We start from the raw sequence: 23,013 nt of genomic DNA, 5'->3' as shown, positions 1-23,013 counted from the left end.
AAGCAGCCCTCTTGATACTGCCGTATATATGTGGCAATTTGTGATATGAAAGACTGCGTGAAAGTTTGTCAGTGTCGGATGATGCGTTTGGTTCGGCAGATCAGTTATCCGTGACTAAGTTTACACGGACACCAATAATCTGACTGTTGATCTCATTCTAAATAAATGAACACTGTCATTAAGGTCTTTTGGGGTTTTGGAATATTCTATTCATGCTACCGTTTAAGATGATATTTAGCACATTTACAACAAATGACACGTATCCTTACACCGTGTTTTGGAGTTTCCTTCCGGAATGTTATCCATGCAGTTATTATGTAGTCATCTCTTCTTCCGTGAACAACGTAAAGACACATTTGTAACACTCACTGGAAGAAAGCGTGTGTGTCATCGAGAGATTCTTCTGCTGTGCGTGTCTCAGAATCCTGCAAAAAAACTCTAACAGGACTCGATCAGCACAAAATAAGGCCTTTTAACACTAAAATAGCACCGTTTCCTTCTGCGTGTTGTGCTGTTTATCCGTCTAGATTGGGAGAATTTAGCAGTTTAATTTCGGAACTATTTTCATTTGACCAAACTACACCCCCCAGCAGCCTTCATTTAACTGCTCACAGCAAGGTCCGTCTATTTACCTCAACCTGCCGGTGACTGCTGAGGTAGATGAAATGGCACCACAGGCAATGAGATTTATTTTTTTTCCAGGGTCAGTTGTTTCTTTGTGTGTTTGCGTCTGCACCACACTTCAGATCAGAATACTGCATGCCTTGATTTGATTAGTACTCACACTGTGACCTTATTTAGGCTGTGCTGTTTGTGCTGTTTACCTCTGTCAGGGTGCTGTCAGTCTGTTCATCTCCCTCGCTCTTTTATGTCTTTATCTTGCATCTCTTCCAGGTTCTTTATACTTTTTCCACCACCACATCTGTAGCATCTCTAGTCTTTTCAATCCCTGTCATTGCATCAGACGAGACAGAAGGCTGGGAATATAAAAAGTGTTTTAAACTTGTATCCCCAAACACGATAAGAAGTCTTTGAATGTCACATTTCATCACATTGATTTCAGTCAGATATTAGCCAGACTAAGAAGTTCCTTCTTTCTCTCCAGGCTCGTTAGCCAATGGGCAGCTAAATGGATCGGGGTCAATGGGCAGCCACAAAGATGGAGGGTCCTTGCACTCTCAAAGTCTGGATGGAAGCAGCGAGTACTGTGAGGACAGTCCGGCTAAGAAGAGGTGAGACTCTGTGTGTGTGTGTGTGTGTGTGTTTGTGAGTCATGGGGCTGTTAAAAAGCTTTACGGAGCCCCAGATGTTGCATTGATTTTTGAATCGCGAGTCGTTTGACTTTTACTGCTGCTGATAATGAGTGCAAATATGTGAGGTTGCGAGTGTGGGGGGGAAACTTTGCACTCACCACCACTGCTTAGTTCTGATAGATGTCCTGAGCTCTGAGGGTAAAGAGGCTGCCACATTAAACCAGCCGCTCCCGAGATCTGTACGTTGCTTTTACACACTCATTTTACCATCCACCTTCTCTCTTTTGCTCTTCCTCTCTGTATAATTCATCCTCTCCAATGGCAAATCCAAGTAAAAATGTTTCAGTTTGTTCATTTCACTGATTCGTGCAGTCTTCCTTGCGCTGTAATTGTCAGAAGTAATGTTTTTAAAGAAGAGCAAGTTATTCACTGGCTCTTTAATAGAAGATGACACCCAGAAGACCACCCTTGAAGGAGCACTGAGGTCTTTTAATGAGCACAATCTGTGAGGCCTGCACCCGACTCAAATTGGTTTCTCCAAAAAGACGAATTACAGTGTATTTCATGTAACCACTGCTAGGACATATAAGTTGGTGGTGAATTTTGGAATGTTTTGGTGAGGTGATGCTGTTGTCAACAGGGGACCATGGATGCTGTTTGCAGCAAGGCATTCCTGGGCAAACGCCCTGCTAGCTGGGCTTTGCCACTCCCCGGCTGCCTGCAAGCAGCGATGACGGTTTGGCTCTGACAATACTCTTACTTTTGCAAGTTGAGGTTTGCCGCTGTCTAGAATGCCACTGTAGAGGTTAAACATGAGATTTTTGTCAAAACTGTTAGTGGGGACAGTTGACTTAGCCCGCCGCCTAAACCAGTCAGTGCTCACTGTCCACAGCTATAACAGCTCAATGTTAGATCAGCAAATTGTAGGCTTCTTTCAGATAAATTGACCTCAAATTAAAGGTTTAAACACCTGCATTCTCACAGGAGAGATGCTTAAAATTTACATAAACATTTGTAGTACAACAGCAGCAGTGTTGCTCTGCTCTTTGCCAGAACAGAGTACTCACATATTCCCATTCTCCAGGGGCAAATAAACACACAAATTATTCACTCAGGTGAGGAAATTGTGGCAAGTCTGAGCTTCTGGACTGCTCAACATGAAGAATCTCAGTCGACTTTCCGGACTGATGATTTTCAGGGAGCAGCCCTACAAGTCGTTACATTTTAATGCTTATTTATAATTGGCCACTTAGAAAATGTTTTGTCCACTTCTAAATTAAACACTAAAATTGTTGCATATGACAACAAACCGTTACTTATAAACTGCTGCTGTAAACTATTATGCTGGTGTGATTATGTATGTGCTCATTTATCATAAGTGAATATTTTCGCAGACATTGGACAAAGCAGAGCATCCTCTTATAAAGTGGAGTGAAATATCTATTTTTGAGAGCGCATGCAGCATGAGTTGAGACTGCAAGGTAGAAAATTATATTGATAAACAATCATGCGCTGGTGTGTCTCAGAACTTATGTATTCCCTCGCTGCGGCACACTCACACGAGCACAATTACATTCATGCTTTTATGTTTCAACGAAAACATCAACCTTTTTTTTTTTTTTTGCATATATTTTCATTCACAGCCAGGCTACTGTAGGTGGCAGGTGTATGTGTTTGTGTGTGTGTGTGCGTCCGTGCCCTAGCGTGAGTGCATGCCTGTGTGGTTGTGTGTTGTTTTGTTCTGCCCCTGGTCCCTCGCACACATTGACAGGGCATCAAAGCATCAGTGTAAAGCTAGGGGCGGAGTCTGGGGGCCGGACAGCAGCAGATGTCCCTCTGTAATGAGCAGCCCATACAGGCCCCATTCACTGTGTGTCAAGCACCTGCCTAAGTCCTCTGAGCTGTCACTCGATACTGTAACCTCCAGACTGAACACACGCTTTCATCTACCTGGCTCCCAAACAGAGGCAACTGATAAGAATTCTTTTTTTCTTTTCAGGAGAGTGAAACATTTCAAGTTGATCCTGAATGTAAAAAATGTTGTAGAACGTGTTTTTGTTTTTTTTAAGATGCTTTAGCCTTGACTTTAAGATGAATATAAAAAAAGAGAACGAAAGATAGAAATGTTGCTTCTGCATGTCAAAGGAAAAAAGCCCCGTAGTTATGGAAAGGATAAATATAATGTTGGATTGTGCAGTGAGAGAATAATTACTAGTGGGGACTGCCTGACTGACAGGAACAGAAAGTGTTGAATAGAAACCAAGTGACCCTGTGGCTTATATTATAGCCAGGCATACACATTCTCCTAACTGCAGAGGAAGAAAAGCATTGAGGGAATAAGGTACAACAAGGATACTCACACTTGTCTTTCTGTCTCAGCCTGTAGTGTAGCGAGTCGACTTGAGTTCAGTGAGAGGCCAGTCTGCACCACAGTTTTCATTATTTCACTCCACACACTCAAAACACACATTCTCGCAGCAGGCCTGAATGAAGAAAGGCTTTCTATCTGATGCTAATGACACACAAGCCGAGCCAGTACTTGGCAATGCCTCATGCTCTCTTAAAAAGCGTATTTTGTGTGTGTTGGACATTATGTGTGATGGATGATTCTAGTGCCCTGGCATGGGTGTCCCGCACTCTTTCTGAGCAGGACTAACTGAGGTGACGCCAGCAGGAGCTTTTACACCTGGCACTGGCCAAAACAGAGGGAGGAGAGGCACTCTAGCTGGTTCCAATTCTGAGTGAAGAAAAAGTTTTGCGGCGTTGAGAGAGGATGAAGGGATCGAGCGTCGACAGAGGGAAGAACTGGGAGGAGCAGCTGAGAGAGAGAGAGAGAGAGAGAGGAAGGGAGGCAGAGACAGAAGGACAGGTGCGAATGATTTTTGGCAGGAAGCGGCCCCCTTTAGAAGTCTTTGAGATCAACTTTGTGTTTGCCTTCCCATGCTCCTGAGATTGGTGCAGAGACTGGCAGCATATCCCCTTTAAGCACGCCAGCTTATTGTAGACCTCTCCTACCAGCATGACCATATTCTCCAGAAGGGGTTACCCCTGCCAAGATTGACACACACACACACACACACACACACACACACACACACACACACACACAAACACACACACACACACACACGAATCAGCCCAGCCTCTTCTTGACTTCCATGGTTTACTGACCTAGTTGTTCTTAGACCTCTGCCCCTGCAATGACTGTGAATATACCAGTACAAAAAAAATCATACCCAAACCCCAAAATACTCATAGATGTACTACAAATCTGACTTCTCTGTTATTTGGCAAATGTGCCCTGAACTCGGATAGAATTGAGAAATGCTTGAACTGAACACAGCTGCGAGACTCAAGCCTCAGGGTTCAAATTTGCTCAAAACAAGTTGTTGTTAATTTACTTACAAGTTATCACAATCAAACTTTGTGTCTTAGCTTATGTAACTTCAGCAGCCTTCTCCCCTCTGTCTAGCTGCGGTACATATAATCCATCCTCCTTATCAAGAAAGTAGGTAAAATGCACGCAGGTTTTATGTACTGGCTCTCTTGCTGCTGAGTGAAACAGGGCAAATCCACTCATTATTTCAACTTAAAAATCCACTTGCTGCCGCAGTGATGGATGACGAGCACAACTCTGTTGGAATTCAGCTCCATCTCATCCCGCATAAGAAAAATGGCTTTACTTATTTAATGATTTCTTGTTTTTTTGCCGCAGCAGCTAATATTAGCTGTGCACATTTGTGATCATCTTTGCTCTCCAAGAGGAGTCTGACCTCTGCTCTCTCGCTCCTCCTGTATACAGACTTCTAATCGGATGTGATTTTAAAATGTTGGAAGTCTTGGATGGAATCAGCACCAGAAGTGTTGGATCATGAGGCATCTCACTTCTGCTCAGCTCATTTATGTTTATGGGGGATTTTTTAGATTGCCCCCCCCCCCCTCCCCACCCCAACAACTCACTTAATAGTTCATCTGCAGTGAGTTTCAGAGAGTGCGTATAAACTTATGAAGGGCTGTAAAAATCATGGTGATGTAAAGTGTGTGAGTGGATCAAAAGTTGAGTGGCTCTCGTACACAGATTTGGTTCACTTCTACGTTTCTCGCTCTCGTTCTCTGCCCCTCTTTTTCTTTTTCTTTTTCTTTTTCTCTCTTTCTTCTCTCTTTACTGAACCCCACTTTTGGCTCTCTTTGAATCCATTCTCTCTGTTGTCTCAGCCAAGACACACACTCACACACTCAGCTGCTGCCGCTTGCTTTGTTTTGACTTAATGAATGCCAAGTGTGTGGATACACAGAAACACATACACACACACACACACACACACACACACACACACACACACACACACACTTGTCTTGTCTAGCGTAACCAATGACTCTTGTCAGTAATGCATAATCACCATTTCCATTTAAGAAGGATTACATGCATGTGCGCGCAGGCCTGCACGCTCAACCTGCACAGACCATAATGTGTCTGTTGATTTGCTTTAAATGGTGTTGCAAAGGGACCTATTTTCATTGTAACACCAAAGTGAACTTTTAGCACCTAATGCTCAAATTAGTAGAATTTAGAGTATCCGTATGCATGAAGACAGTGACAAGCATCACACCATGCAAGATGCACCTGTAAGTTAACGGTGATCATATTGGGAGCCGGTTGTTTAGAATGGAATCTTTGCTTCTGCAGTCAAATATTGGCTATTTCTGTGGTGCTTCCAGTTTAAAAGCTCCCCACTCTTGGTCGCTCCTGTCAGTCTGTCAGTGACTCGCCCCTGCACGTCAGTCTGCAAACTCTCCTCTCATTGTCGCTGCCTCTCAGCGGCTTTATGAAAGCTTTCCGCTTTGCTGAAATGTAAAGGTGAAAGAGTGTTAACCATCTATTACAGTGCATAATGTCAGTCAGCGTGCAAAGTTGTTCCCCTAATCACTGTCAACTGCAAGTGCCAGCACAGTTATTGTAGCTCAGATTAATCATATTACAACTGGTTTGCATGCTGCTGCTTAAGGCATTTTACAATCAAATCAAAATGTTGTAAGGGATTTTCTCTTCACTGTTGATTTGCAGGAGGCGCAAGAGGGGCTGCAATCCTTAAGTTAGAAAACAACTGGAGGAAGTTTTCATAGATCCGTGAACTGTTGGGAGGAGGGTATCCCCCATTTTGGTGTTACCAGATCTCCACATTTTGAGGAACCTTTTTAGCTCTAACTTGAGGGTACATGCTGCACTGGTCACCACAAACTATTATACGGCTACTCATCATCTATGCCACAGAGGAAACCCATGAAGTGATAACTGTGAGAACTTTCTTATTTCCCACACAAGAAAGTTCTCTCTCGTATTGTACAACACTGGCTTCCCATTAAACACAGCACTGACCATAAAATCCTCCTCCATATATTCAAGGCCATCCATAATCTCGCTCCTCCATACCTCTCTGACCTCCTACACATCAATGTCCCCATCCAGCTGCTGTGCCCCTCACCTCTGCAACTCCCTTCCCCCTGACATCAGGAACATTGACTCCATCTCCCTCTTCAAATCTCACCTCAAAACCCGCCTGTTTAGGCAGGCGCACCATTAATGTTCCTCTGCCTGTTGTTCTGCTGCAAACTCTACGCTGATGTCTGCTTTTACTTTAAGTGTGTTTTAATGTTTTAAATTTATTTTGGATTTGTTGTACGGCGACCTTGAGTACCATAATAATACCTGATTGAATAAGGTATTATTATTATTATTATTATTATTATTATTATTGCAATTAGCACCCAATTTTAAGCACCCACCCAATGAAAAGATGGTTCACACTGCTGTAAGCACCCACTTGGATTTAATAAGTGTCTCATTTTGAGATCACACCATTCAACCTGAAGCATCATCTCTGTATATAAAGTGTTGCCATAAAGGTCAAATCGAATGGAGTCAAAGCTAGAAGCAAAGCATGTTTGGAAAGTGTAGCAAGACTTGTGAGTGCAGTGAACCATCGGCTGGGTCAGCGGCATCTTCTCAACCAGTTAATGATTTATAACTCAAGTGTGCAGGTGTCAGTCTGACCCGTTAAAGGCATTCTCTGAGTGAATATTTGGATATCTGTTGATCTCTTTAAAATCTGTCAGCTCAGTAGTTTCGCAGGAGGTACAAAGATAATTTGAACTTTGGAATCACATCTGTTGCAGAAGAGAGAAAATGAGTGCTAACAAACCTGTTAGTGTGACTCCACTTGTCTGAGATCTGTGGTTTTTGTAGCTTCAAGTTCACGTAAGACTCGGGTTTAATCAGACTGATTGTTGAGCACAAACAGCAGCATCCCTGATGCTTTATTGACCCTACGTGGCTGTGGTCAGCTCCTCTCAGGTTGATTTAAACTGGACTGCAAGGCCAGAGGTCACTGTCTCCCATTCCTCTACGCATTACTGTCACCAGTCAAGCACTTTGATTGATCTCAGGAGTTTTGTAGGGTTTTTAAGAGTGCGGCATGTGTTTTGTTGAAAAAGTAAGAATCGTGTGAGGGAACTGTGATCGCACTTCTGGGGGAGAAGAATGGTGATTCCGATTTTAGCGTCGTGTAGCGCTAGTCAAACGTCTTGAGGGTTGAAACCTGAGCAAGCAGAGATACCGTGTGTCTTCCGTCTTGTCATGAGAGAAAATGGAAGTGTTTTACCTTTTAATTTTTTTACGCTTTCCAACGCTTTTTGATTTTTTTACGCTTTCCAACATCAAAATATAGTTGAAATATAAAAAGTCTACTGCCACTTTTGTACATTAACATTTTTAAGGTGACAAAGGGGACAATGTGAGATTTAATATTTATATATTCACAGAGATACAGCCTAGCTTGATCTTTAGTCAAGATGTCTTCTCTCTGCACATCTGCCTATCAGGCCATCTCCCTTCTCATGGCTTTATTTAAGCCAAGGTTATATTTAAATATGCACACAGGCCCAGCTTTATCTTTTATCTCCAAATGAATATCAGCCTTATTGTAACAGCTTGAAGCTTATATACTCAGGCACACTATCACACCTCTGAAGAACATACATTTATCTTGATGTCTTAGCAAAGCAGCAGTGTTACAACCTCCAGAAAAAAAACTTTGCTTCTATTATTAAGGCTCATCCTGCTCGACAACTGTGAGTGTGTGTGTGTGTGTGTGTGTGTGTGTGTGTGTGTGTGTGTGTGTGTGTTTCAGCCCAGTGTTGTGACTTATACGTGCAGCTCTTGTGTGTGTATTGTTCTGTCAGCAGCTTTGCCTCATTGACTAATGGCTGTGTTTATTTGCGCAGGGTGTGCATATGCTCTGTGTGTGTGTGACTATACAGAGGCTGTTTGCATATGTGAAGGTCACGAGGTCAGCAGGTCACTTCACTGCAGTGCCATCTCCCTCCTAAATGCACAGAGACAGAAAAGCAATAAACACACTGAGTAAAGTGGGCATGCACTTAATACTGTTGACACAGAACACACACACCATCATGTCTGGATATACTAGGGTTCACTTTAGGAAAAAGGGTTTCTACACAGAAGAGGTTTTGCTCATAATGGGCTGCAACTAAGGATTATTTTCATGAATAATCAATTAATTCTTTAGTCTGTATGTAGCCTGGAAAAGAGCCCAAGTTGCCTCTTTTGTCCATCCAACGATGAAAATCCCACAAACTTCTCATTTCTGTATTAATTCACAAAAAAAGCTGCGAATTCTAAAATGTAAGAGACGTATTTGATTGAAAAACAGATTAAAATGAATGATAATTACTGGTGAAATCTCTGTGATTTGTTTGTGATTTGATTTATTATTCCAAGTGAATACGTATAATTTTTTTTTTTTGCTTCATGTACAACATCTTTAATGACTAATTCATTTTCTATATTTGAAAGAATCAGGGTGTTGTTGACAATCAGAGTCTGAAAGTTAAAATGAACCTGCTGAATAAAACCTAGTAGCTTTAGTGCTTTGCTGCTTTCATACACACGCTTTAGCGCTCTTATTCACGCATACACATGGTGTCAGTTATTGTGTGATTATTGCTTTCTGTATTTGATTTTGAAGAGGAAAATTCTTAAACACATTAAAAAAAAAAATGCTGCAAACGCACACATTTCTAATGTGCTGAAGGATTTGATGTGAACAGGCTTCCAGACGCGCTCAGACAGAAATAAATGCAGACAGATGAGCAGGCGCAGACATCGGTTAAACACACACATTTTGTGAAGCTTAATCCTGGCGTATAAACATTAATACTCGGTCACTCTTATGTACATAAACATGTATATTTAGGTTGCCTGGATATGGAGCAAATAGACTCTCACACACACACACACACACACACACACACACACACACACACACACACACACACACACACACACACATACACACACACATGCATGCACACACTCCCAGAGCCAGCTGCAGTGAGGTAGTCTTTTATCAAGACCATGTGGGCCATCTGGAGCTAATTAATACAGCCCCTAAGGTACAGACTCTGGATCAGTGCTCTTCTCCTCACACAAAACCTTTACCACGGGAGGGAGCCGAAAGTCTGACTGGAGCCCAGCCTCATGCCAACATTTATCAAACCCTGGACACACTCCGGACCAGCTTGACGCTGCTCTTGTTCCGCTTGTCCGATTCTTCTGTGGAGGATTTAAATACAGTAGCGAGATTTTTAAATGTCTGACATTGCATGAGGTTTATTTTTGCGTGTATGTTTACTGATTCCCAGAAAAACTGACTACTGAAACACATGCAGTTATACAAATAATGTGTGCTTTGTGCGTTTGTTTAGCGGTTGAATTTCTTCTCCACTCTTATACCTCCTCACTGAGCTGACTTTCTTGTCATCTGCCTTGCGTTCTGTTTTACTTGCTCTAATTCTGTGTCAAGTTTGGGAACAGATCCAATTAATATTGCATGTTTGGCATCATCCGTGACTACTTGTAACCAAAGAACTCCGCAGTATCAAGAGCGCAGAGTGCTTTAAAAGGATGAGGCTGGCACATTGGCACAGATCAACACAGGAGAGTGCTAGCTTGTTTTCCACTCACCAGCTTGAACAAAATACCAGGTTGAAACTAAACCACAGTCACACATGGCGGACTATGCTCTGCTGCGCCGGACCTGGGCATCATCTTAAAGGGACACAGTGTACAGAGTGTGACCTCGAGTGCACAGACACACATGTCATTAAATGTCTGTCAGTGTGTCATCCTATACTGGTCCTAGATATGTAGTTAGATCGGGAAACCCTTGGCAGTAGAATCTGGTTCTTAATGTTTATGCAGTCCAAGAATTGGCATGGTGCTGAACTGAAACATGAGTGTCAGGCCTCTGGTCTAACTTTAGAGACAGACGTAGTATCTGGTGTTGGTGACTTGTACGAAGCTCAGTTTCACACAGTTACACGAGTCCTAAATGGGAAATCAAATCGTTTTTCTCACAGTTAAAGACAACTCATCCATCACTGCTCTCAGTCTTCAGGCCATATTTATTGTCTCCCGCTGTTCTAAATTCTATATTCCACGTATGTGCACATTTTTCATGTAAATAATGTAAATATGCTTACAGTCTGAGCCAACAGCTTATCTAACAAGTCAAACATTCATGGAGTATCGCTTCCTTTTAACTAGAAGTAATGCCCTAATTGGTATTTAAAGTATTTCCCTCCGCAACTGCATGGAATCATTATGCAATTTAATAAATCACCTGTTGTCAAATACACAAATAAACATATGCTGAGCCTTCGAGTTTCCTGCCCTCAGCACCCTGACACCTCATCTTTACATATAGCGAGCAAACACTAGCAGATGGAGCGTGAAAAATAGTCTTTAATTCCAAAGAGTGATGTTTGTGCCACTTTTTTTTTCTTCTTCTACAAATGAGTGGTTTGTTTTGGTAACAATAAGAGATCAGACATACGATGAAAATCATTTCAAATTCATTGAGTAGAAATGAAATAGAGCCTTGGCTCACAGTTTTCAAGCAGCTGTCAAGCATGGGCGCTGATGTATGGAGCAAGATAGCCAAAGGAATTGGAAATAACAGAAATAATCTAATGTTTACCTGATGCTCGAGTCCAGTTTGGAATTTGTGACAAGTCCGAAGTGGACAGACTTGTCTAACAACTTGGTATACTGGAGATTGAAGGTTTCAGTCCTCTCCTGGAACTGCTGGATTATCAACTGAGTGTGAAGGAGAAGTTTGCTCCGGCCTCCCACCACTAGCAGAGTGCAGAGATAAGGGTCAGTAAACAGTCAACTCCCCTGGAGCCAGTAGAGTGTCTGCAGTGTCTTGTTTAGTGATACTTTAGCAGAGTGGATGCTGCTGGCCCAGCATCCTCGTAGCATGTAGTGAGATGACCACATGGGGAAGTCCTGCCATCTCAGCAGTCCCCATGGAAACAATCTAGAAAGGTGTTGACGAGCAGGTGACTGAAGAAGAGAGCTGGAGGTCACGTTAGCTGCTGCGTTTGATTGACAGCGTCCATGTGCAGGCGTGTGATCTTTTTGTGTTTTAACCGCAGCTGTGCTGCTCGGCTGTTGCCTGATAAAAACTAGAGGTAGCTCATATCGTTTCATCTTATCTAATTTTAAATGTTGGATTGTCCGTTACTTCTTCTTTCTTTTTTTTTTTTTTTTTTTCCTTTTTCTTGTCTTTACATGGGATTCCTGGCTGACAGGATCATCAATTATGCTCCCTCTCAGAGATAACCAGTGCTGTAGCGCTACGGTGGCATGTGTAATATTAGACATTAGAGCAGGCCTTTGATGGGTAGATGGCTGGGAGGTAGCAGGAAGGGATGGAGGGAGGAAGGGATGGATGAAAGGTGGATTAGAAAGGGATGAATGGGGACATCCTGCTGTAATCGCTTACTTTTCTCTCCTGCTTAGTTTCCTCTTTTCCCTGCCTGCGACTCTTTGGCTCCTCTCATTCTGCTTCAATCAGGGCAATCAGTCTAATTTTAACTCATGTAAGCCATACTTTTCCAACCATGGCACTGTACCAATGTGTATTCTATAGCTCTAAATGCCTGGGAACACAGTGTACCCAGACTCTCACACACACATAAGCACAAGCAGCCCTCGACAGAGGCCTAAATCAGAGGCTCATGTTACCACTCAGCCTTTAGCGCCAAACAGTCATGTCATTGCAAATTGTTCCCATGCTGATTTTTTTAATATTTACCTGGTGTTTGGGACCATGAATCACGTATGTGTTGATGTGCCTGCTTTTAATCCAGAACTTTTGTAAAAACCATCTCAATTTGTGGGAAAAAAATGTGTACACACACACACACACACACACACACACACACACACACACACACACACACACACACAAACATACATCGGACTTGTAGTTTTCCTATTTTGTCAACTAGAACCCCTCCGTTCTTATGCAGGCTTCTTTCATTTCATTTCATCTGTTACAAATCGATAGATGTGGCTTAGAATTGGCATAGTGGCAAAACTCTGCGGACAATTAATCATTTCAAGGGAATCTGGTTGAATTTGTTAAATAAATGTTGCCATTGTTATTCTTTATGCTCCAGTTTTCTCAATAATGATTAAAAGAGCAATTTTGGTCAGCCGTCTTTGTTCTGTTTCCCAGAGGAGAGCAGCTGTCTGTCATCTTTAAGATAATATACGCTAATGCCACGACGTCAAGGTTTTATTTATCATTTCCACAGCTCGTAGAATCCCTGCCAACCGCTGCATTATCACATCATCAGTGAGGCAGATCTGTTTTTATTACCTTTTTATTAGCCATGTCTTGGCTTTAAGCATGCAGTTAAAAAGGAGAAAAGATGACAACAGATAATACATAAACGTATATGACGAGAATCTGGTCTAATTACACAGAAATTACACAGACGTAGCGTCATTGTTTGTTATGCTGGCCGTGTTAGTTAAGAGGTGGCAGATAATATAAAAGCATCTCGGGAAAACCTTTGAGGCTCTGGCTGTCTGTCTAGACAGGATGTAGTAAGCACATCGCTTTATTAACTCATCTGTCTCTGTCCTCTGTCGTTTTTTTTTTTTGTTTTTTTTTTTGGGAGGAGTTGCTTGTGCCCTTCTTTCTCTTTTTTGGTGGTTGTTCTCTTTATCTCTGTGTTTCTTTATCTCCCTCCGTTTAAGCGGTTAAATAGAATCCTGTTCATCTAAAGGCTAGAGCAATAAAACTATCCGGGATTTAGCTTAGCAAAGAAGCTTTTATGTGGGAGCTCAGTCGTCTCGTCTGCTCACTATTTAGTAAATGTTCATCTGTTTGGCTCCCTGGGATATTAAATGTTAGAAAATTGAATTTATAGCATGCTGGAACAGATTTGGGTGGCAGCCCATTTGAAAACTACTCTAGCATGGGTGTAGCATGCACATATGCAGGTGTTCACACAAGGTAGAAGGTGCTTGTTTTGCCATGCTCGAATACACTTCATTCATGTCAAATTACAAACGATCGTCACTGCAGGTGAGGAATTAGGATTTCGCTGATAATTGTAATGTCAGTTTCTAATTTTGGCTGTATTTTCACATGTAATAAACACTTATCCCCCCCCCCCCCCAAAAAAATGGCACCACAGACTACATGCATACATGGATTTTATATGTTTTACTGTGACAGAGAGCAGGGATATTACTACTCTACACCCAGGCTCATGCATTCCTGAACACACACATTCAGTTTTCTAATGCATGTATGGCACGGGTGGAGTTGGACGTTAGGGATTTAGAGTAAACTCTATGTGGGGCAGGAGATTGTTTTCCCATTCATGGCAGCTGCATGTACTACTTTTTAAGCCATTGTAAATAATACACTGTCCAAAAGTCTTGCATCATTCGGAAAAAAATAAAACAGTTGCTCAGGAAAACAAAATCTTGAACAAGCTACTGTCTTAATTTGAAAATGACAACACAATACATGCTCAGGCACAAGCCTCACGGTTGTTATACTGTGCCATGATCCATCCCACGATGAAGAATATGTTCTCCAATAATAGTGGAAATGTAACTAAGCTGAATATGAATGATGATCTTCCAGTACTTTCTGCTTCTCGTCTTAAAACTTCTCTCAGCTCAGAAAACAAGAGGGAAGTATACAACAATATGGTCATAAAGATGGTAACTATTAAGATGCAAAACAAGATGAAAAGCTTTCCATTTTATTATCTCCCACTTGTTCCTCACCTCCCCTTTCCTTGTTTTCATCTCTTCACTTGCTTTCCCAGACTTCCATTTCTCTTGTCCTCTCGCCAGTTCTCTACGCCTCCTGGATCATCATTGCACATTTTAATTATCTCTCCTTCTCATCGTCCTCCTCCTCCTTTTCTTCGCTTTTACTTTTGCTCTTCACTGCTTTTCCCCTCTTCATCTCCCCTCCACTTTTCCAGTTTCTCGCCTGTCTTTTCCTCCTCATTCTCTCACTCCGTACGTCTTCAGGTTGCTTGCTCTGTTTGTTGGACATTCAGGCCTGTTTTGAGCTGGGTTTTTCCAGCTGGATTCATGCTGCGCCCGTCGCTGGGTTCAGTTCTCTGGTTGGAAGAGTAACAGCAGCTGTAGTTTGTCTAGATTAACCCAGCTGCATTGACTTGCCATTTCAGTCAGATAGACTAATAGGAAGTATCACAAAAAGCATTTTAAATGAAACTTTAGCTCTAGATTATTTACACTCCAACTGCGATAACTGTGGTGAAATATCTGTAGTTAAAATGATCCATATTTTATGGCAGTATCTCTGTATATGATGTGTTAGTTTGGGAGGCAGGAAATAGAAAAACAATCATCTCAAACAAAAAAAATGTTCCTGCTCTTAAAGTTCCACCCTCTGTCTCTCCATCCCTTCAAGGAGGGTTTTGCTGTTGTGTGTGTGTGTGGGTGTGCTTGCAATTATTCATGTACTTGGTAAGTTTTGATCAGTAAACAAGAATAAACAAGCTAGCAGACACAATCATGATGTGTTTAAAAAAAAAAAAGATTGTTAACCTCGCTATGCTAATAGCTGCTACCTGTAGCAGCTGTAAACAGGCTGAGTTAATTACAAGTCTTGTTCCATGTTTGCTGTTGTGTTGTATTCTCTTGTTTTCTGTCACTGCTGTCTGATGCGCGTCATGCTGATGTTCCAGCTTGGGTACATTTTGTGATAAAGAATTTCCACTGGGGATGATAAATTGTCACTCACTCACACTTGTCCTTTGCTCTTGTCTCCTTCTTACCTTCTATACTCCCGTCTTCATGTCGTTGTTTCCTTTACTGCATTTCCAACAATTATGTTCTTTTATCTTATTTCCACTGTCTTTTTTTAATGCTCCTATTTCATACATAATACTTTCCAATGTCTAGACTGAAAAGTAGATCGGAACAGTTTTTTTCCCCTTCATTCTTCCATTCTTTGTTTATCCTCATAAGCTTTAACTTGATGAGCCTCCTGCCCCCCCCCCCCCCCCCCTACTTGAGAACTACATTATAGCCTTATAGGAAGTGACACCTGTCCCCATGGTGGTGTTGTGCACTCTAGCTGTCGGTCTTGTGTTCCAATACCTAGAGTAAACTCAGTACGTCTTCATTTCAAGAGTGTTGCATTAAGATTTAATCAGTCATTATGCCATTTATTTGGAGGTGCCTTACAGGAATGAGAATCAACAACTTTTGCAGCTCATTCCATGCCAATATGTTCACACTCATCAGCTTTTGTTTATCAGGTTCTGGCTCGTAAACAAACTGAGCATGTGCAAATAGTTGTTTGTTCAGTTTTATCACATCTTCTGTTGGAAATACAATGTTTTGGCAATGTGTGCACAATCATCTCTCAATTTCTCACATATTGAGCTTACACCCATGTCACGGCAGGAAATTGACATGTTTTGACACCGCGCTGTTCCCTGATTGAAGTGTAATGGGAGCTCTGCACCTTTCAGTGGCTGTGCCAAATGCATCGTGGGTGTTCTCCAGACATGATCCTATCTTCCTTTACTTTGGTCCGATCCGCAGCAAATTGACAAATAATTCCAGGATATCACATTGCTTCTATCGCTACTCCTCTACATTTATATCATAGCTCATGCTCTCACACATATAAACACACACAGCAGCACTGATCGATTCAGGCCACTTGCTGCTTCGTGTGGTTCCTGACTGACTGGTTTGTGTATGCCAACACATGCGCCTACATCTAGAATGTGTGTGAGAGTGACTGTCCACACCCAGGTGTGTCTGCGTGTATGCGTGCGCGCACGTGTGTGTGGTATATGAAAGGGTGTGTGTGACAAGGAGGACCATTGCTTTCTCTCAGAAATCCACTTGTTTAATATTCTCCTCTGTCCCTCGCTGGCTCTGACACACACTGTGAAATAAAGAGAGAAAAGAGGCAAGCAGAGAGAAAAATGAGAGAGACATCTCAAAGACACTGTGCGCCACAGGGGTAAGCAAGCTCATCACAGACAGAAAGATACAGAGAGAAATGGGAAGATAAAATTGTGGAAAGACAGAAGTAAAGGAGAAAAAAAATGAAGACAAAGACGGACGAGGACAGTTGTTCTCGAGTAGTGAGTAGCTGTTTTTGCAGACGGTTACTAAATATTTGGTTGTTATCAGCTGTCACTGACAGACCTTACAAACGGCTTAATTATCTTTCAGCAGAGCCCATCAGGAAAAAATGGGTTCGCATGTGTATCTGCAGATGTGCACATGCAGGGGTTTTTTTTGTGTGTAGTTAATGTGTAGCATGACTGTGCTTGACACGGTACAGGGGTGGCTGTTCTTGTTTTATTTTCTTTAGTGCAAAAAAACATTATTACTAGCCGATTAACTGCTTGGTAACTCATTCCCGCTCTGCTGTGTGCACGACTAGTGCTGGCTGCTGTATTGACACTTTGACTTAAGTACCAGTTTTTGATACAGATTAAAAAAACATTTCAGAAAAATCAAAATTCTATTATAAAGCTTTTTCACACACTCAACAGGCTCTTGAAATAGAATTTAAACCAATGTACTAAAATGTGATTTAAAATCCATTTCAAGTCCTTGGTTTTATGTTTCAGCACATTGACAATTTTCCACTGAAAGCAGTTTTAGAACCTAAAAATGAAAGCTGTCCTCTTTGGGTACTGAAATTTGGTAGTAAATGACAAGACAACTGTTGATGCTCAGTGGTACTAAAGCAATAAGGTTGGTGCCCTAAAAAACTCATCAAAGTTGGATACCCAGCTGTTACGTTTTATCTTTTCAAATTGACCGTCAGAATTTTACACAATGACTCTGTTCACATGGTACTCGGGGTATGAAAACGGCCGCCACACTCTTGATCTGTCAACAGCCTAAAATCCCCAATGAAATCCCACACTGAATGAGAGTGCCTAAAGCCTCTCTCTTGGTTAAGACTGAACCAATTAAAACACATTCTGCTGATCACTCACACATTTTTCAACCTGTTATTTTGAGAAAATTATCATATGTTGTTTAAAAAGCCCAACAGAATCCATTTATGGCTGCAGTCAAGCAGACATTGTTGCTATTTCTAAATACCCCAGGATCCTCTATAACCACGGCATTGTATGTATGTGTTATTATTTGCAATCTCAAGTCAAATTCTGCAGTGCTTATTTTCCTGTTGTATCTTTCCCCGGGATTTTTTGTGGCCGTCTTCTTCTCATGGCAGCCCGCTGCTGTGGAATGGACTCTGGCATGCTCAACTGTAATTAAATGGCACATATTGATTCACTCCACTTGTTCTTCCCTTCCAGACCTCGGCTGCAGGCCCAGAGGAAGTTTGCCCAGTCCCAGCCCAACTCACCCAGCACTACACCCGTCAAAGTGGCGGAACCTGGCAGCCTGAACACTGTCCAGGCCACGGTGCCTGCCTCTACACTCTCATCACTATCCTCGTCATCCCTGTCCTCTTCCATTCAGGACCTGTCCAGACGCAAGCCCAAGACAGAGGACTTCCTCACCTTCCTCTGCCTCAGAGGTGAGATGTTCTCATACTAACTGGGTTCAGGACGCATGTCTGCTTCTATTTCAACTGGACAGCATGTGCTGCTGTATGGCTGTCTTTGGGGAACTCTTCAAGATGTAAGCTTAGTTGTAAGCGTTTGAAAACACACATCTGCCAGTGTTCATTCCCAGTACCTGCCATTCAGTCGTGTCGCTCAGTTGTGGTATTTTGCCGGACTGAGATGGATCATCTCATGTAAACCTCTCAAGGGAACCCTGAACACTGGCTTGACAAGTTTAGTAAAGGTGATCACACATGCCCATGAATACCAATAAGCAGCTCAAGAATACATGTAGTAAGTTTTGCAAAGTCAGGTTTGGATCACCCTCAACCCTCACACATGCACATGGACCACAGACACATACTACAAATAACTGTACTTGCCCAAGGCTAAGATTATCTTGCTTTTCATCAGCTTACACATCTCCCCCTCCTACCTTTCAACAACTGTGTCTCCTTAACACCCTGCCTATCACCTTCTACCACGGCAGCTGTTCAAGTATTGAGTCCTCGCACGGTTACACACCCACACTACAAACACTACACAGGTTCATTGACACAATGTAGCACCTTTGATTTCAAACAAACTGTAAAAGCCAGGGCAGAGTAATTAGCAGTGTACTTCTGAGAGAGAGATGGAGAGAGAGAGAGAGAGAGAGAGAGACAGACAGACAGAGAGAGGGAGAGAATAAAATGTGTGGGCTGGTTTTATGATCTGGAGAAACAACGCGTGTAGTCAACAGTCGGCATTGGTAACCTTGTCATCCCACGACTCTCAGTTAGCAGTAGGCACCGCTGATGAACAGCAGGGGTCGCCATACACTCTAGATCCCAACTGTTCCTCGGGAGTGTCCTCAAATGCTTGGACAAAGACAGTACACGTGTGCGTTATTAGCCTGGTTATCAGAAAGTCTGGTCTGATTGAAATCTATGAGAAAATCACCAGATTCAGTACATCATAGCTTCAATTGTCTCCTCAATGGAGCAGGATGTTCATTTTATAAAGGATAATTGAAAAGGGGCTACCATGGCGATCTGTAAATCAGACGCAGCGATATGTATCGGCGTAGCGTACGTACCAGCTCCATCATCTTGTCCAAATATGGCCACTTCTTGCTCCAAAAACAGTGACAGCAATGACCAAATACCCAACTCGAAAAATACTTTCTTAAAACCCATGATTTAATCTCGTCTTTCCCTTATTAGGTACGATCGACACAAAAATTCCTGTCAACACGTTAATTTAATCAAGTCAGCTTTAAGTCAATCAAGTCAACCTTCTTCCCTTGACTTAAATAACCTGTTGCAGACACCTCTCCAAAAAATAAAATATTTCAAAAGATTTGCATTATTTGCTTCTGAAGTACGTGCAGCCACTTAAAATATCACCCAACTGTCCTCAAGCAAATCTCACATTGGGACACAGACGTCTCTTTAAAACAATTAAAGCTGATATCCCAAGCAGCTTTTGTCTGCCTCTGTGGTAAACAAGTTATTATCGATAGTGAAGCCCTGACCGCTGGTTCTATGTGGGTGGTGGCGAATTCGTTCTCCCGAGTTTTGTGTTCACATCTACTGCAGAGTAATTTGACCCGGGAGTAAATACCAATTAAACCAGTTCCCGTAGTAGATAAAAGCCAGATGTTAGCAAGGTTTTTTGGCCATTGGGAAGGGATCGCAATTATCTTCCACCCACTTATAGCAACAAAAGATGGTAGATTGTCCACGCAGTTCAGCGTTTAAAGATGGTTGTATTGATAATAAATGCCCTGTGTTGGCTGCTTATGCATGACCCCCGCGCACTTAAACCAGACGCTTTACCTTCCATTCATGTCTCTTAAATAATCCAGACTTGTGAAAAGAAATGAGGGTGAGAGATTCAGGGCATGAATAATAAAGAAGTTTGGAGCCATTTTCTCAAACAACCTTGGCAGTGCTATCTCAATTCTGTCCCTTTGTTGAATATCCCGCTCACCCTCTTCTTAAACACGTCCTCACAACTAGAATTAACTCATTTGGAAGACAATACCGCCAGCTTCAGATTAATTTATTCTTATCATTATTAACCTCTGCCCATCTTACAAAGTAGGCTAAAGACTCCAGAGGCACATTTAGAGTCAGGTCTGTTGAGATGTGGTGGCTATACGTTGCTGTTCTAACGAGAACGCACCCATTATGGAACGTCATTTAAACCTTACAGGGTTCATTCAAGACGGCGTAATTGGAAGTTGCTAAAAGTGACAGAAACCTTCGTCGCGAGGAGCTTTGATTTGCATATATAGGCCAGTGTGGTACATAGGGTAATCATATAATGTCCCATATTCTTTGAAGTTCAGATTATTCAGAGCTTTATGTGCTAACCCTAACTCACCCTTAGCCTACATTTGGACTAACTAATGAAGTATTAGGTGGGCGATCCCTTCATTTTGCTGCTTTCTCTCTTTATAATTAAGGTTCAGGAATTGTGCTTTGCAAGCTGTTTTCTTGTGTGTGTGTGTGTGTGTGTGTGTGTGTGTGTGTGTGTGGCTGGCTGGCTGGCTGGCTGGCTGTCTGTCTGTCTCTCTGTCTGCCTGCATGCCTGCCTGCTTGCTGCAGTGCTAATACTAATTTTAGAGTTAGGCTGCTAAGCTAACGATTGAATGGTTTTCCACTGGGCTTTTTCCACTCTGCCGCTCCCTGCTTTACTGCTGTATTTATAGCCTGTGTGTGTGTGTGTGTGTGTGTGTGTGTGTGTGTGTGTGTGTGTGTGTGTGTGTGTGTGTGTGTGTGTGTGTGCGTCTACTGTCCATGCTGTGAGGATGACATTTTCTCGTGCAGGGCTTCTTCTTCTGTGTTTTTCCCCATGGCCCCTTGAATGACCCATATGCATGGACCCTTACCCAAAGGGGGGGATATGGGAGAATGTCAGCAGAGCCCTTGAGGTTGTGTGTGTTCGTGGTCAAGCATGTGCACGAGTGCAAATCCACCCTCAGCAATGATGTTGCTTGTCCCGCTTATCTCCTGTGTGTCCTCCAGTCCGTGTGTGTGTTTGTGTGTGTGTAACTGCACACAGACAGTATTTAGGTGACGAGACAGCCTATGAGGACATCCGTGTTAGCCTGGTTAATCTTTTCAAAGGGACTCCAGTCTTTGATATCATCTGAAACCTCCAATCCCCTTTAAGATTCTGATACTCTGGTGATCTGACCACCACACATTTTTGGCTCCTTCATGTCTGTACCCAAAATGCATCTAACAGGATCTCCAGCCACATTATGGAAATCTAATATCTCCCTTACTTCTCTTCTTTAAAATTACATTTTGACGTATTTAGGTCTGTTTTTGAAGTCATTTCAGGGCAGTTAGCAATACATGTACCCTGAAACCCTATCTGTGGTGACTTCTGGGATTTTTCCAGGTCAAACGTTCACATTGTGTAAACACACACACTGCACAGTTTGCTGATCATATCTGGTAAACATTACCCTTCCACCCCAAAGGTTTAAATCCATCACTCATTCTGACAGCTACATAAAAGAAATGTAAACACAAAGGTTTTTAAATGATAAAGTGAAACATAAAAAAGAAACAAAGCATTTTGAAAGCAGAACTCCCGTCGCTCTAAATTGTGAAATCACCACTGAGTTTTCTGTCACTCTTCATGTACTTTCCAATCCAACTTTGGAGCAGACAAGATTCTTACTGGGGTTTTTTTTTCCCTTCATGATAATAAACTAGCTGCTGGTGGTGGTGGTGGTAGTGTTGCTGCATCCAAGGAAAAGTTATTTTTAATTCCTCCCAGGGAGAGCAGGGGTGCATGGTTATTCTGATGCAACGTGGGAGTAACCGGACAGAGAAGTGAAAAACAAGATTTCTGTCTTCTGTACTAAAGGATGCACAACATGTATGCTTACCACCCACTCTATCGAAGGTCTATATTCTGGATTTGTCTCACGTTCACTCTCACAAGCACTCTCTCAAACACAAGCTAGAGTGTTCAGTCTTTGCCTGTCTTCTCATAAGGGTGTTTATGTGTGGTCCAGGCCTGTAGTTGGGCTGTTTATATCCATGGAGAAAGCCATTTGGGTGGTAGCCAGACTGTCTGCCTTTGGCCCTGTCTGCCTCTGGTAACCTGGAGGGTGCACTACTGCTGCTATTGGGCAGGGGGCAGCACTGAGATAATCTGTAGGTAATTAGTGTGAATTAAGACAATGCTTTTCATCATCCATGGATGTACTTTAAGCTTAGATACCTGTGAAAGTACTGATAAGTGACTTTGTTCACTTCAAATTTTTGAGCAAACATTCACCTCAAGAATATTCAAGAAAGAAATTTTAAGGTTTTTTGATTTCCACTGTTTGTCTTTGAAAAATTTGTTGTTCACTGGCGTTTTCCTCAATGAGGCTCAAATATACGCACACACAGACACATGCACACACAACACCACACCACACATTATGCATATTAGCAGATATGAGATAAGAGAAGATGAGGAAGTAAATGAATGACTATCTGCACATAAACTCCTGGAAATGATTCTTACATAATGAACTCATTCCCTGGAGTGTGTGTTTGCCTGTGTATGTGCACTACTGTTGTGTTTACTTCTTTGCCCTCAGGGTCCTCTTCCCTACATGCCAGTCCCCGCGTGGTTCTTTCTCTCAGGGTTCAGCGAGGTGGTTTTTCTGTGCCCTGCTTACATAACCTCCCGGCTCTGACATAGTGAACCAAAGACCTCTGATTCCTAGTATGCAGTTACAGGAATACTGATTTCTCTTGTTCTGCATGTATTTTTTAAG

The 23,013-nt window shown here is 42.3% G+C and overlaps 1 protein-coding gene across 2 annotated transcripts in view; it reads left to right on the top strand.

The window, feature by feature from the left end:
• Window positions 1-23,013, top strand: part of jarid2b (jumonji and AT-rich interaction domain containing 2b) — a 109,322-nt gene that overhangs the window by 58,745 nt on the left and 27,564 nt on the right. For both annotated transcript variants that reach the window (XM_086193133.1, XM_086193132.1), the window contains exons 3-4: window positions 1,106-1,232; window positions 17,985-18,208. In XM_086193133.1, coding sequence (XP_086049259.1) covers window positions 1,106-1,232; window positions 17,985-18,208 — 351 coding nt within the window. The remainder of the gene's footprint in view (window positions 1-1,105; window positions 1,233-17,984; window positions 18,209-23,013) is intronic.

The sequence above is a fragment of the Aulostomus chinensis genome, chromosome 22 (assembly GCF_037954235.1).
Source record: "Aulostomus chinensis isolate RoL2024-O1b breed Wild chromosome 22, RoL_Achi_v1.0, whole genome shotgun sequence".
In the NCBI taxonomy this organism is placed as follows: Eukaryota; Metazoa; Chordata; class Actinopteri; order Syngnathiformes; family Aulostomidae; genus Aulostomus; species Aulostomus chinensis.
The sequence above is the reverse complement of the archived record's forward strand: the minus strand, read 5'-3'. Positions and strand labels throughout refer to the sequence as shown.